This window comes from Diospyros lotus, chromosome 1, assembly GCF_014633365.1.
Source record: "Diospyros lotus cultivar Yz01 chromosome 1, ASM1463336v1, whole genome shotgun sequence".
NCBI lineage: Eukaryota > Viridiplantae > Streptophyta > Magnoliopsida > Ericales > Ebenaceae > Diospyros > Diospyros lotus.
In genome coordinates this window covers 49,472,264-49,487,925 of record NC_068338.1, presented here as the reverse complement: position 1 = coordinate 49,487,925, position 15,662 = coordinate 49,472,264, and the positions used below count along the sequence as shown (strand labels likewise).

Genomic DNA, 15,662 nt, shown 5'->3' with positions numbered 1-15,662 from the left:
CTCTCGCACTAATTAATTATATATTAATCTCAATTTCAATTTTTAAAATTATACTTAAACCCCAAAAATTTTAAAACACTCCCAAATCACCTCCTTATGCAACCATGATCATTTTTCCATTAAAGTTCTGAATCTCATAAAATCATAAATAAATTATTTTAAATACAAAAATTAATTATTATTAATTTTCTAAAATACTATAATGTTACAATTAACATAACGTTTATCCTAACATCTTGGTATCCACTAAAATTAAGATTTTTATGAATAATGATTATCTTAATATTTCGTTATCTACTAAAATTAAAAATTTTATAAATAATATTTATTCTTTTTGTAAAATTCTTAGAGAGAATGTCCAATTTATTATGTTTGTGCTTTATTTATGACCTCTTCAATCAAGAGAAGTCCAAAAAATTATTTTAAAACTTTTAAACTTTTTTAATCTTTTAATAAACTTTTGTTTATGACAATTTTTTTTTTCGAGAAGCAACATGGACAAAGCAAAGTTCTTGTCTTCTGATTTTTTTTTTTTACTTATTTTCTTAAATAAAGAAATAAGTTAAATTCTGACTCATGTGCGAAGAAATTGGCTTAATTCATTACCATACTCATTAGGTTAGCCTCAAAGTGGTTTCTCGCTAATTTTTTCCCATTATACTCTTAAGATCTATTCATAAAAATAATGAGATTTTTTATTAGACTTTAATGTTAGGATCATTAAGTCTTTTATCCATAAATTTAAGATAACTTTATGGTATGCAATTAATTAAGTCACTAAAAGATTGTTAATCGAAGAACTCAAATATAAGGATGAGGTATTATGCTAATTCAACTCTTATATCACTTAACTATCATCTTTTAAATATTTTTATTCTTTTTTTATATATCAATTCAGCAATATTGTAACACCCCACTTAATCAGGCGTGTTGTAATCTAGAAAATTCGAGACTTATTTTTTTTTTTTAAATCCTTTGCTCATGCTAAATTTAATCATTCCCAGAATTTCTATAAACCTATCTAGTGCAAGACTATGCAATTCATACACTAGGTTTAAACATAATTTCATATAGCGGAAGCTGAAACCGAACCTAAACTTGGCATCTCATATATTGGTAATCGAACATGGTTCTTGATGCAAAATCCTTCAAAACTTGGTACAATACATAAGTTTTCAAAATATGACTTAAAACATATATTCCTGTCATAACATAGTACATGATACTTGAAATATTCATGCAGTAGCAAAACATGGTACAACTTGCTCATTCCTCGATAACTTGTGTCGTTACACTTCTTCGATTTTCGTACCTTCACTGTAAGTCCCAATTGAAACGTTTGAATGTTCCAGGAGTATAACCCGAGTTAGATGATGGACTATCTAAGTAAGGGTATAAAATATTTTATTATGTATGTATGCAATGTCTTACTTTCTCGTAAGGGTTAATTGCACATTCATGCTACTTACCATTTTTACGGCCACCTCTTTTGAAACCAAGGTGTATGGTGACACCCTTGATAAACTAGCGGTGCCAGCTCATACTCCCAAACGGATACAATGTGCGTGATCAATGATATTAACGTGTACATATGCATTTCATAGTCATGTCATGTATGCAGTCTACATGATGGATACATATCAAAACATGTCAATATGATGAAAACATTCTCGAGAATCGAGATTTAAAACATAAATCACTTTCGCAGTACCTAAGAGTATATCACTTATAACCATACATTTACCTTTTAAAATCAAATTGCCTTGATAAACGTGTCGATCTCGTGAGACGTGCCAGACGTTATATTTCTCAATCCTTAGGCATCAAGGGTTCCTAAACATCAAATTTATTCCAAAATATCAATTTCTAAATTTTCTTATAATTTTCATAATTTCTTCTTATTTCTAAGCCTTATTTCGTCAAAAATTCATGATAAATATCTAAACCATTATTTAACCCAATTTTTATTCACTAATATTCTTAAAATAGCATTTCTAGCCTTCTGAAATTTTCTTGCGATTTTTTAGATTTAATTCCTATTTTTCTCTATTTTCCATAATAACAAAATCACAAAATAAATAATTAATGTACCATTTTCCAGAAAACTTTTCCAAAAAAAGGCATAAATTAAATTCTAGATTTTTCATAATATTTTTCCAATTTTTTTGAAAATTTCTTCCTATTTTATGTTATTATTTTTTTTCTTTCTTTTCTTTTCTTTTCCATCTGCTGCGCGCGTGCGACTCACACGCTACCTCCCACGCCCCTGGTGCGTGCCCGCCACGCGTCTAACTTCTGGTCATCTTATTCGGCGGCCACTTCGCCACCGAAGACCTTCTCGAACCCCCAAGTTTCGAAACAACCCCCTGTCACCTCTAAATTCGACATTCCAACACCAAATATAGCCTTAAAATTTTGAAAATAAAATCGAAAAATACCTTAAATTGGCATTTACAAGTCTCGACTCCAGTGGCATGCGATTTTTTGGCGAGCTTCGATTCCTCGCTTTCCTTTGCTCCGTCGACCACCAAACTTTCCACATTTTTTGCCCACGACTTAAGGATCAAAAGCTCTTTCACCAAAATCTCAAAACACTGCCTTAACACCCAATTTTTCGAAGTAAAACTTGAATGACAACCCTCGCTTGAACTCGGCTATTTATAGTCCGAATTCGCCCATGCCTTGTCCCATCAAGGACACTCTCACGCCCTAAGCACCATATAACACGTCATTTCGGACTTAACCTACCCTAATCCTCTGATTTCTTGCTTCAGACGTAGCTAAAGCATGGCCATGACATTCTGACTGATTCTGATTGATTTTCTTTTCTTTTTTTATATATAATATACATATATATATACGAATTTATATAATAGTACATTAAAATAATATTTGTAGGGAAATTCTCCTGTTTAGTACACAATCTATACATATATTTTCTGGTATTTTATACAATAACCATGTTTAAACTCATAATTCATATCAAAATATAAAATATTTCATATTCATTTATTTGATACTCATTATTCACCATGTACATATACATATTTATAAGTTTACTAATACCTTTGAACTTATTTATCCATGTTACATCATAAATCATAATATTATTATTTACTATATATTTTATATGATATAAATATGTTTATTTACCTTATACTTACTTATTCATTCAAAACACATACATATTTATAATTTATTCATACCATACTATTTATACATAGCCTAACTATATTAAATCTATTGATAGACACTAAAATTCTAACAACTTTACTATGGCCCACATATATCAAAAATTGCGTTTCTTAATATTTATTTATGATGTTCTAGCGTATTACAAATATTACAAGACGAACTTATTCAAATCCAAATTTAATTTGATTTCCATTTATTTAGCTAGATTTGATATTAAATATAGATTTAATTACCCAAATTCACATTTAAATGTGATTGAATCATATATAACATAAATGGTCCAAATTTGAATATGTCACTTTCGACTTAATTAGGATTTAGAACCCTTTAAAATTCAACATATAATACGTGAATACTTGTTTGTAGTAGATTATATAACTATATATTATATCATGCATAAAAAAGATATATTATATATAAATTATATATATAATAGTTAATTGGTTTCACATAATCAAATCATAACTAATTAGATCCTAGACGAATTTAGATCCGAATCTACGTACACTCATTAAATAATTAGGTTGAATATCAAAAATTTAAATATCTAACTCATTTATAAGTGTAAGAGCAACTACCTATTTTAGTATTATTTTTTACTCTTTATAAAGTTTGATACCAACTGTTAACTCCAAAGCTACCAGTTATAGCGAAACTTTCAAAAAAGGTTAAATTTGATCAATCCATCTATATATACATCTTATAATTCTCAGTGCAAAGTCTAAGTACTGATAACAGAAAATCCCTAAATCAAAAGGAAAAACGAGGGGGGGGGGGGGGGGGGGGGGGGTGCGGTCTGTTGCTCAATAATGTAATGTAGCTTGGAGTATGTCATTGACATAGACATAAGAGGGCTTTGGCTTCTCCGAGGCCAATTTGCCCTCCATCTTTGAGTTATTCTTAAGCTGGCCATCGATTTAAGGGACACTTTTCTGGGTTTGTAAATAATAGCTTTCAAAGCTGAGCCAACCAAGTTGACCTAAACGGCCAGTTGTTGATGGTGGGTGGACTCATCTTCATTGGAGCAACAATGGAGGACTGGGGCTCTCCCAATAGTTAGAGGAGCGGAAGAAGAAGCTACATGTAGGGAAGATGCCGTCAACATCTCGGTGTGAAGATAGCAACAGTAGGTGTGGAAAGTGTCAGGTGTGACATTCAATTGGAAGCCCAAACCAAATAAGAAGTCCACCTCAAGGAGGTTCATCTCCACTGTGCTGATTCCCCCAACCTTGGCGTAGTGTGCATTGTTGTAATACCTAAACATGCAAAAGAAAGTGGGAATTTGTAAGCTTTTAGGAGGAAACTAATTTGATCTAACAAATATGAGAAGAAAGACAATTGGGAATGAAAAAAACATATCAACAAATTAATATACTAAATAAATATACAAAAATATGCATGTGAGTTCACACTAATAAAAGTTTGAAACTTAAGTACAGAAAACATAATTATAATCTTTTATTGTTGATGTGTTATGGACCAAGCCTCAATTAATAAACCTAAAAAGAAAAAGACTTAAAAGATAAAAACATTCATCAAATGAATATGCATCAATTATGAAGTCCATGAACAAATTCAAAAGTTGGATATAAAGTGTAAGGAACAAAAAAAATGTCTTGGGCCAAAAGGCCTAAAAGAACCTCCTAACTAAGAGATATCTGAGAATGTCTCGACAAACTCTTACATGAAAAGTATCAAAAAATGTCTCAGTAAATTCCCGTAAAAAAAAGCTTAGGGAGAGCCATGAATTTTCCTAAAATCATCTCCTACTTTATATTGCTATTGAAGAATACACAAATAGATAACTTTGAAAATCAGTAATCTCACAAATGATAAGGATTATCCACAAGAATCCAAATCTTAATCTATTTTGAAATATTAAGTATACTTATCACAAATCTCTTAACTCATCGTTTTATTTCCTGCAGAGTTATGAAGATTAGAAGACGATTCCTCGGTTACAAATTTTATTGTTATATTAATTAGACAACAATAATAATAATATATAGGGATTATCCTAATTAATTTTTAAATGAGCTTAGGGAGAGTAAGCATTCTCCTGGAAAAATCTCATATGAGTTATTCCTATATTAAAGAAGACATAAATAGATGACTTTGAAATTTCCTTTGGTAATCTCACAAAAGATAAAAATTATTCACAAGAATTCAAATCTTAATTGATTTTGAATTACCAATTATATTTATCACAAGTGTCTCATCTCAACTATAGATAGATAGCCGGACCCTTACTTCTATCCACAAAAGAATTCTGATATTTCTTCTAAATACGAGGATTTAACTTAAGTAATTAAGTGTTTGCACAAAAAAATGCCTAACGCTCCCTCATCGTTTTCTTTCTTATAAAGCTATGAAGACTAGAAAACAATTCCTTAATTACAAATTTTATTATTATATTTAGGCAATAATGATAATATGTAGAGATTATCCTAACTAATTTTTACCGTGGCAGAAAAGCTAGAATCAAATCATGTTATTTTCATAAACTAACTCAAAACTCCATGATAATCTGATCTACGATTTTTATAGATATGAAGGGACAGAATTACTCCTAATATCGCGAAGGGATCCATTGATATCGCAAATTTAAATGACTTGAATTCAAGCATATAAAAATATTATGAAGGGGCAGAATTACTCCTAATAATCCACTAAGGTAACAGGTATTAACGGTTAGTTTAGTGGTATGACACTACAAGTTTACACTGTGAGAGGAAAAAGTATAAATTATTTTTTAAGATTACGATTGTCATGTTTTGTAGGCCAATTTAGTAAAGAAATAACGAGGACTAAACCCAAAATCTTTGCGTTACTGAAAAAAATCCACTAAGTTCACTTTTAAGTACAAAATTAGCCCTGAACAATTGAGTGCACCTAGGATAGGATGGTTAATTGGTTGCAGTTGACAACTTGGCACGGCCAAAGATGGGGGGCAGTTTACCCCTGAACAATTGATGAGTGAGTGAATCTAAGATAGGATGGTTGCAGGGTCGCAGTTGGCAACTTGGCACGGCCAAAGATGGGAGGCAGTCAAAGCCTGAAACAAAGCACTACCGTGAATTGTGCAGAGACCAGCAAGTTGTGCCAGCTTTAATTATTAAACACTGCCAATTAGAGCTAGACAGTATGGCCCATTTCTACAAATGAAATGATATTCAGATCAAATTTATGCAAAATAATATGAAATGAGTTTTTGTTGATTATAGATGATTAAATAGATTTTTAACACACAAAGTATTACTAATTCAAAAAAAAAAAAATAAACAGAACTATTTGATAAGTTACTAATCAACAGGACACGAGGTGCTAAGAATTGGACTGTCTCTGCTAGCTAATAACGACATAGTCGTGAGTAGTGTGACTTGGTGTTGCGCTTAGCTGTAATTGCGACTTCCCTATGGAATTTTCCAGGCTGTAATGTCTTGTGGCATGGGTGAGCACACCACATCTTAGGTTGGCCTGTCTGGTAAATCACGGAGGTTTTCACATGGCCCATCATTCCCCCAGCGGTTTCGGCTACAAACTGGCCTTAATTGCGGTTATATACACCACAATTTCTTAGCTTGATTTATTACTATTAGTTAGATATATGTTAATAACTCTTTTTTACAGTCAATTTTAAATATTCGAATAACTTTAAAGGATAGTGTTAAAGTAAACAGAACTAGAAGTAAAACTTTAACATGAATTTTAAACAAATGTAGTAGTTAGATTTGTTAATCCACTGCTTGTAAAATTGGGTTTCTACTCTTTTGCTACCTACACTGACTTGAAGATCAGGTGTGTATATATGATTGGAACTTTTAAGATAAATTAAAAATTTAAACACCGCGACCGCAATCTTACCAATGGTTATTTTGGCAAAAAGCGTAATTATTTTTAGTTGCATTATTATAATGCAATACAGATAGAAAAATCTAACCAAAAAAGTAGTCAGACATTATTAAATAGTTTTCGTTATAGTGAACTGAGTTTATTCTTAATATTTAATTTAGAAATAAAATATAGTATAAAATAGCTTTACTTAATTCTTGGAGTAAAGACAATCTATTAACCATAAGATGAACATAATGTAAATCTCTAATGATCACTGTGAAGAGAAATTAACTGAATCCACAATTTAATGAACTGTTTTAGGTGACAATAAAAGCCAAAAGGGTAAATCCGTTGATTTTTTTTTTATTTTTTTGGCAATTGATGAAAAGCAGTCAGAAAAATAAGGAAACAGAAAACAGTCAAATCACAAGAGAAAACTGATATCAAGAAAGTACGAACCGAACTCATCAATTCAACGAGGGTAGAGAAAAGGATCATCAAAATTGACGAGAAAGAGGGAGCGAGCAGCGAAGACTTCAGTCAGAAGTTAGAACACAGTGGCGAACTTAACATATCCATGAGAAATAGCGGAATCAATCGATCAAAGAATTTCAATCACTACTCGGAGAATCTGAAAGAAGAGAAGGAAAACAATTAGAAGAGTACTCACATGTCATCCATGAACTTGGCGGAAACCAAGACGCTGGTGATGAGTAACCGGTGGACATTGAAGGAATTGATAGGCAACAGAGGCTGCCGCCGGGCGAAGCGATCGAGGTAAACATAGGCAACGACGAAGCAGGAGGGGCTGCAATTGGCGTACCTGAAGATCCGCTCGAGGTATCTCCGGACAGATATCGTCGGCCGAGTAAGGCTGTGGAACGCCGAGATCGTCATCTTCCGGGAGTCAAATCGGAAGTTGAGATCGTTCGACTCGGCTACTCTCTGAAGCAGAGACGACATCACGTTGATGACTCTCGGCGTCGCCTCAACGCTCTCAAACTCGGCCATTGTTGCAGAAGAAGTGTGATTGCTTTGTTTGCTTGCTCGCTCGGCCAGCTTCCTTGCTCCTCTTAATAAATACCGTGTACGGATATATATATATATATATATCGTAACGCGAAACGGCGCAAGAGGCAAGGCCAGTGCTGAGAAAAAGCTATTTTAATTGGAATTATATGTCTATATATTGGCAAAGGATAATGCCCTTGTTGAAAGAATATTATATCTACTACTTAAATCTTCCTATAACAGTATCATTAGTCTATTTATTCCTTAAAATCATATCACCATGATACATATTTAAGGACCACATTAAAATTTTATAATGGAGCAGACTCGCGAAACTCAAATTTAATTATTATTCTTTAAAAATAAATGGATACATGTATCCATTAAACTTAGACATGTGGATATGTATCCTTGTATGGATATGTATCCTCTTGTGTTCAAATCAAATATATGGATACGTATCTAAAAACTTGTCAAATCTTGATTATTAAAAAATAAAAATAGTCAAAAATTTTGTTTGTATATAAGATTAGTTTGATGAGAATAGAAGTGTTTTGGGGGAGGGAAGTAGCTTCTATGAATTAATAAAGTTTTTGGCCCCACAAGTATCGTGCAGTAATAAAGCATTTAAAATTTTATATGGAGTATCGAGATTCGAATCGACAACTTGAAAAATAGAATTATTGTTGAAAAATAGTATTTAGCTGAAAAAATAACAGTAAGATTGTAAGACAAGTTTCACATGGACTGCATAGAGTGTATAATTCTGGGTGTGCATAGACTGTGATAGTATCTGAATTTATCTGGAGAGTATATCAAGGAAGAAGATCTGGGTGTGCATAGACTGTGATAGTATCTGGATTTATTTAGAAAGTATATTAGGGAAGAAGATTATTCATTTTTAAAAATTAATATGACGAAACTTGGATAATAAATTAAAAAAAAATAAAATTTTTGTATTAAGCATCATAATGGAGGTGTCCGTGGAGATTGGATTGACGCTTTAGTGTGTCTCTATGTTTTTGCTTTTGCTTGTAGAATGGATTGACTCTACTTTAGGGGGTGTCCCTCACCCATGAGGTGGGTGCTTTGAAGTTTGGGGGTGACTTAACTTCCAATAGAAGAAAGCCGAGTGATTATTCTATTGGTGTGAATTAGTTGCCATTGTCACTCAAGAAGTCATCAATTTCAAGCCGATTGGTGCTTGTAATTTGTGAATGAGGACTTGGATTTCACCATGTATTGAGCTAATTACTTATTTCATAACTAGAGTTTATAATAAATGCTTTATTAATATATATATATATATATAAATATAAATTTAGTTATATAATGGAAAGCCAAAAGTTGGAGGTATCTCAAAGAGAGTTAAGGATAGGGGTTTAGGGCTATATTTGTCCATTACCTATAAATCACACTTCCACTCAATCAAGCTTTGATAATGTTAGGTTCAACCAAGTTTAGTGTGTACACTGCAATCATCACTTCCCCCCACCTCTCCTCCAACGAAATCATCTTCCATTTGAATGCACTGATGCACATTTTAGTCATTTTCTTGTCGTTGGGTATTATTATAAAAATAGAATGATGACAATTTGATCGAAATTATCATTGAATATTTTTGCCGGGTAAAAAGATAATTTTATACTCAATAAAATTGTAATTATAATGACCTTGTCATTGCGTTTGAATTATGATATTAGATAAATTTATTGTCGCTTAAACACAATAATAAATTTATTTATTAAGAATGTCGTCGTTAACCCATTTAAACTCTGCAAGAAAAATATATAATGGTTATAAATATATTTTTTTATCAAATGAGAACTTATAGAAATATAGAATTTTATAATAAATATCTCTTGTATTTTACGTTTTATTTATTTGATACTCTCAATCAAGAAAAAATTTAGAGGACAAGTTTTGAACTAGAGCTTAATTACAATCTCCCGCAAAATCATATGATCGTCTCCTCGTTTTTCAGTTTCCGAAAAATTAACATATTTTGTATGATATTATTTTTAATTTAAAAAGTTATTTTAAATTTTTAATATTTTAATAAATTTTTACTTGTGACACGTTAAAATTATTAGAATTCATAAAAATATTATTTTTTAAATTTTTTAACGGATATTTTTATATAAAAATTCCGTAAGTATAATGTTTAATTTCCGAAGTTAACTTAATAAACCATTTTCAAGAAATTTATCTAAAAAACACGTAAGTTTTGGGAAATAAAAAGAATGTTTTAATCAATCCACCCTCTTAGTTAATTAAGAAAGATTATGATATGAAAACGAAGAGGACGTAAAAGAAAAGCCGAAAACGACGACCAATCGCTGCTCTTAATCCATCATCAAAACTAAGAAAGCTTTTAGGAGGTAGGGAGATTGATTGCATCATGTTTTGACAAAATTAGCAATTGCTTTTGCTTTGGACTAAACGCTTCCATCCACCAAATGGGAATGAATGAGATATAATTAAAGGGCACATACTTTTCCCTCCATTTTAATTATTCGATTAGATGGATAGCCCTCATAATTCATGTTCATTTGGTTTAACTACCCAACCAATTATTCCCCTATTTCATCCTTTCTTGTAAAATCATGCTAACAATCCCATCCTCTCTTCCCTTCGTGAAACCTTGTCATTGTTAAGATATTATTAACAATGTCAATAATTTATTATTTATATGAATTATACATATAATTAGAGACAAATTCAAGAAAGAATTTAAAAAATAACTTACCTCCAAATTCTTAGATTATTTCATCTCTCTCCCTCTTCAATGGTCCAGATTCACAAGACATACGAAGGAGAATTAAATCAGACATGTGTCTGCCCTTTCTAAATTCAGGCTTGTATGTGATGTGACACTCATAATTTTTTTTTTATATTTTTTTTAGACCATCTCCAACCCAATCCCAAATTTGGGATAAAATCCTCTCCAACCCACCCCCAAATCTTACCCCAAATTTGGGGTTGTGAATAGTATTGCCCCAAATTTGGGGTAGTATGTTTATTCCTATTTTGCCCCTCCCATTTTAATTATAACAAAATTGAATTCTTTTTGTGTCCCACCTTTATATATTTTTATTTACTTATTATTAGTATTAATAATATTTAAATAATATTAATAAATTATAATCAATTAATGAATAATAATTAATGAATGCACTAAATTAGAAATTACTAAATAATAATTAATTAATAATTATTAAATATATTAAATTAAGTTTTATTATATGTTGGACTTTACATTTGTGCGGTGAAGATTTTTACGTTATATGTAATAATATTTTCTTAATTTTGTCATGTTTAATGTAATATTTTGTTAATTGAGATAGTAAATGTAATGTTTTTATTTTTTAATATTATTGATAATTTTTTTTTTAGTTAATTATGTAACTTTTAGGTAATAATTTAAATTGATATATAATAAATAAGAAAACAATTTACATTATAAAAGAATGTTTAGAATCAAAAAAATAAAGAAAAAAGAATAAAATATTCCTTTACCCCAGATGAATTGGATTTTACCTCAAATTTGGGATAAATTTTACTTCAAATTTGGAGTAAAGGGTTGAAGATGCTATTAGTCTTGCAGCAATATATGAAAGTAACGTATTGCTAATTTTTTTTTTATGACGGCACCTTCTAAATTTAAGCAACGTCATCTCATGTTGTGGCACACGTGTATCCACGTCCACCACTACGCGGGCACTGGCGCACCGCTTGCTTACGGTCATTGTCTATGTTGCTCTGGTGCCAAGAGTCATAATAATCTTCCTTTGGAAAATATATGTCAAAAGCCATAATCTTCGCACCAACTCATGGAAAAAATATCATAGCAATTGTGCCTGTAGAATTAAAAACAAATATTTGGAACAATGTTTAACATAATGGCTTTTAAAATACAATAATGTATTTTAATTCCTCTAATTTGTTTGGGTAAGGTGACCTTAATTAGATTATTATTGACCGAGTTGACTTGGGCCTGAACAGTGAACGGGAGGTTTGTTTAAGTATTATGGCTGATGGTAAAGAAGCCTCGGGGCTTAGGCCCATGTTGTGTTTATAAGGGAAGGATTGGACCTATGCTGGGCCTTTCCCCTTGGCATTTGGAGATCACCAGCTCCAAATCTGGTCCATAACCTGTTAATGAGTATGGTCAGATGCTGACGCAGAAAGTCAAATCCACCTTCCAGTTTGTAACGGTAAAAAATAAATTTAAATTTTATTAAATAATTAAAGTTTTACTCTAAAATAAAAAATATTTCTTTAAATTTATATATGGGTGGCTATATACAACATATATATATATATTATATAATAGGTTATGGGCACTGTCGGTATTGGAGGCATATATTTATGGCAGTTGCCAGTGGTGTGGCTGTAGCAATTTAGAATCCACGAGTTGATTGGCGGCAAAAGCAAATGCATCTATATCTATATCTATATCTATATCTATATTATAACAAAACAGTCGTCAAATTCTTTTCCCGTCCATTTTCAATTTCTATTTTGATATTTTATTATGTTTTATTTATTTTTTTCTTACCCAAAATAGAATTTTTATAGATCATTAATTAAGTCTAAATTTGTGAAAAACATATAATTTTTGGAACTTGTAGATAATTTTTTTAGCTGTAAAGTACTTGGAGAATGTGTAAGTATGGTATATGAAAAGATAAGAATTAATCTATATTATTAATTTTTAAATATTAATGTAAAATTTTAATTAAAATAAATTACAAAAAAATTAAACTTTTTTAAATCGAGATAAATCTATAGATATCAAATAATACTATCGGATATCGATTACCAAGTAATTTTTTTAAAAAATAAATTTAATTTTTTATTTTATTTCCTATAATTTATCTCTCATTCTCTCTCAATAAAGCCACCATTTAAAACTCTAAAACCCTTAATTAGTTTCAAAACCATGCAAAAAAAATACAAATCTTATATATATTTATGTTATTACTTAATTTTGAAAAATAATTAGTTGGTAAGTTATGTTAAATTAGTTATTTAGCAAAATTATATTATTTTAAATAAGTCATTTAAGTTATTTTGACAAAATTAATATTTTGTATAGGCTATTTATATTTATCATATGTTGTTATATATTTTTTGAAAAATTTATTATATTTTATATTTTTATTATTGATAGCAAGAATATGTGAACTCATTATGGATAATTAATTTTGAAAATTTGATTATTATTATTTATATAATTAATTGATTATTTAAATTATCTTTATTTTTTATATAGTTTAATTAATTTAAATTTATTTTTTATAATTTAAATGTTATAATTTTATATATAACTTAAATATTATAATTTTATTTTTAACTTTTTTTTGTGGTTGCTTTCTTAAAAATTTTACCTATCTTAAATGTCGTAATTGATTGCTATGAGGAATATGTAAAGTCATATATAGATAATTAATTTTAAAAAATTTATTATTATCATTTATATAATTAATTATTTATTTAAATTATCTTTATTTTATATATAGTTCAATTAATTTAAATTTATTTTTTATAATTTTTTTTTAACTTTTTTTTTTTTGTTACTTTCTTAAAAATTTGACATGTCTTGAATGTAATAATTGATTGCAAGAAAAAATATGTGAAGTCATGTATGGATAATTAATTTCAAAAATTTGATTATTATCATTTATATAATTAATTAATTATTTAAATTATATTTATTTTATATATATTTTAATTAATTTAAATTTATTTTATTATAATTTTATATATAACTTAATAAATTATTATCATTTATTTAATTAATTTAACCATATTTTCTTATTTTCAACCAATTAGTTTTAACTGTGTTTCTGGTTTGTCAATGTAAAGGAATTTTGTGTAACAGTTTAATTTTTTGTAAGTGGTCCCAGGATTAAAATTTTCAATTAATAGTTATTTTTTAACTTTAAGTTTTCTAAGAGGAATATGTAAAATCATGTATGGATAATCAATTTTGAAAATTTGATTATTATTATTTATATAATTCATTGATTATTTAAATTATTTTTATCTTATATATAGTTTAATTAATTTAATTTTTTTTAATTTTAAATGTTATAATTTTATATATAACTTAATTGATTATTATCATTTATTTAATTAGTTTAACCGGGCTTTCGGTTTTCAATCAATTAATTTTAATTGTGTTTCTGGTTTGTCAATGTGAACAAATTTTGTGTAACAACTTAATTTTTTGAAAGTCGTCATAGCATTAAGTTTTCTAGTTAATAGTTATTTTTTAGTTTTATTTTTTTGTTACTTTATTTAAATTTTAACCTATCTTAAATGTGGTAATTAATTGTCAGGGAGAATATGTGAAATCATTTATAGATAATCAATTTTAAAAATTTTATTATTATAATTTATATAATTAATTAATTTAAATTTATTTTTTAAATAAGTTGTTTAAGTTATTTTGACAAAATTAATATTTTGTATATACTATTTATATTTATCATATGTTCTCATATTTCTTTTGAAAAATTTATTATGTTTTATATTTTTATTATCGACAGGAAAAATATGTGAAGTCACATATGGATAATTAATTTTAAAATTTTGATTATTATCATTTATATAATTAATTGATTATTTAAATTATCTTTATTTTTTATATATATAGTTTAATTAATTTAAATTTATTTTTTTATAATTTTAAATAAAAATATTTTGTATAGGCTATTTATATTTATCATATGTTGTCATATTCTATTTGAAAAATTTATTATATTTTATATTTTTATTATTGGCAGGAGAAATATGTGAAGTCACATATGGATAAATAATTTTAAAATTTTGATTATTATCATTTATATAATTAATTGATTATTTAAATTATCTTTATTTTTTATATCTATAGTTTAATTAATTTAAATTTATTTTTTTATAATTTTAAATGTTATAAATTTATTTATAGCTTAAATATTATAATTTTTTTTTTAGATTTTTTTTTTTTTTTTGCTTTCTTAAAAATTTGACCTGCCTTGAATATGGTGATTGATTGCAGGGAGGAACATATAAAGTCATGTTAATATGAACAGATTTTGTGTAACAACTTAATTTTTTAGAAGTGATCCTAACGTTAAGTTTTTCAATTAATAGTTTTTTTTTTTTTTTTTTTTTACTTTCTAAAAGTTTTGACTTATCTTGAATGTGGTAATTAATTGTCAGGAAGAACATGTGAAATCATGTATACATAATCAATTTTGAAAATTTGATTATTATAATTTATATAATTAATTGATTTTTTAAATTATATTTATTATATATATAATTTAATTTTTTTTATTTTAAATGTTATAATTTTATAGATAACTTAAATGTTATAATTTTATTTTTAACTTTTTTTTTGGTTGATTTTTAAAAAAATTGATAGTTTTGAATGTGATAATTGATTGTTAGGAGGAATATGTGAAGTCATGTATCGATAATCAATTTTGAAAATTTGATTATTATCATTTATATAATTAATTAATTATTTAAATTATCTTTATTTTATATATAGTTTAATTAATTTAAATTTATTTTTTTATTTTTTTATAATTTTAAATGTTATAATTTTATATATAACTAAATGTTAT

At 28.0% G+C, this 15,662-nt stretch overlaps 1 protein-coding gene across 1 annotated transcript; it reads right to left on the bottom strand.

The window, feature by feature from the left end:
• Positions 1-3,848: 3,848 nt before the first annotated feature.
• LOC127801763 (cyclin-U4-1-like) lies at positions 3,849-8,094 on the bottom strand. Its single transcript, XM_052337157.1, has 2 exons — positions 7,700-8,094; positions 3,849-4,451 (listed from the first exon to the last, which is right to left on the bottom strand). Exons 1-2 carry the CDS (start codon positions 8,038-8,040, stop codon positions 4,175-4,177), a joined length of 618 nt encoding a protein of 205 aa, XP_052193117.1. The 5' UTR covers positions 8,041-8,094; the 3' UTR covers positions 3,849-4,174.
• Positions 8,095-15,662: the final 7,568 nt, after the last annotated feature.

Bases quoted from the DNA above. Each gene is read 5' to 3' on its own strand.
- LOC127801763 (XM_052337157.1), bottom strand. From the start codon at position 8,040: ATGGCCGAGTTTGAGAGCGTTGAGGCGACGCCGAGAGTCATCAACGTG. The intron at 4,452-7,699 runs GTGAGTACTCTT...TTGCATGTTTAG, and splicing joins GCCAAGTTCATGGATGACAT to GTATTACAACAATGCACACT.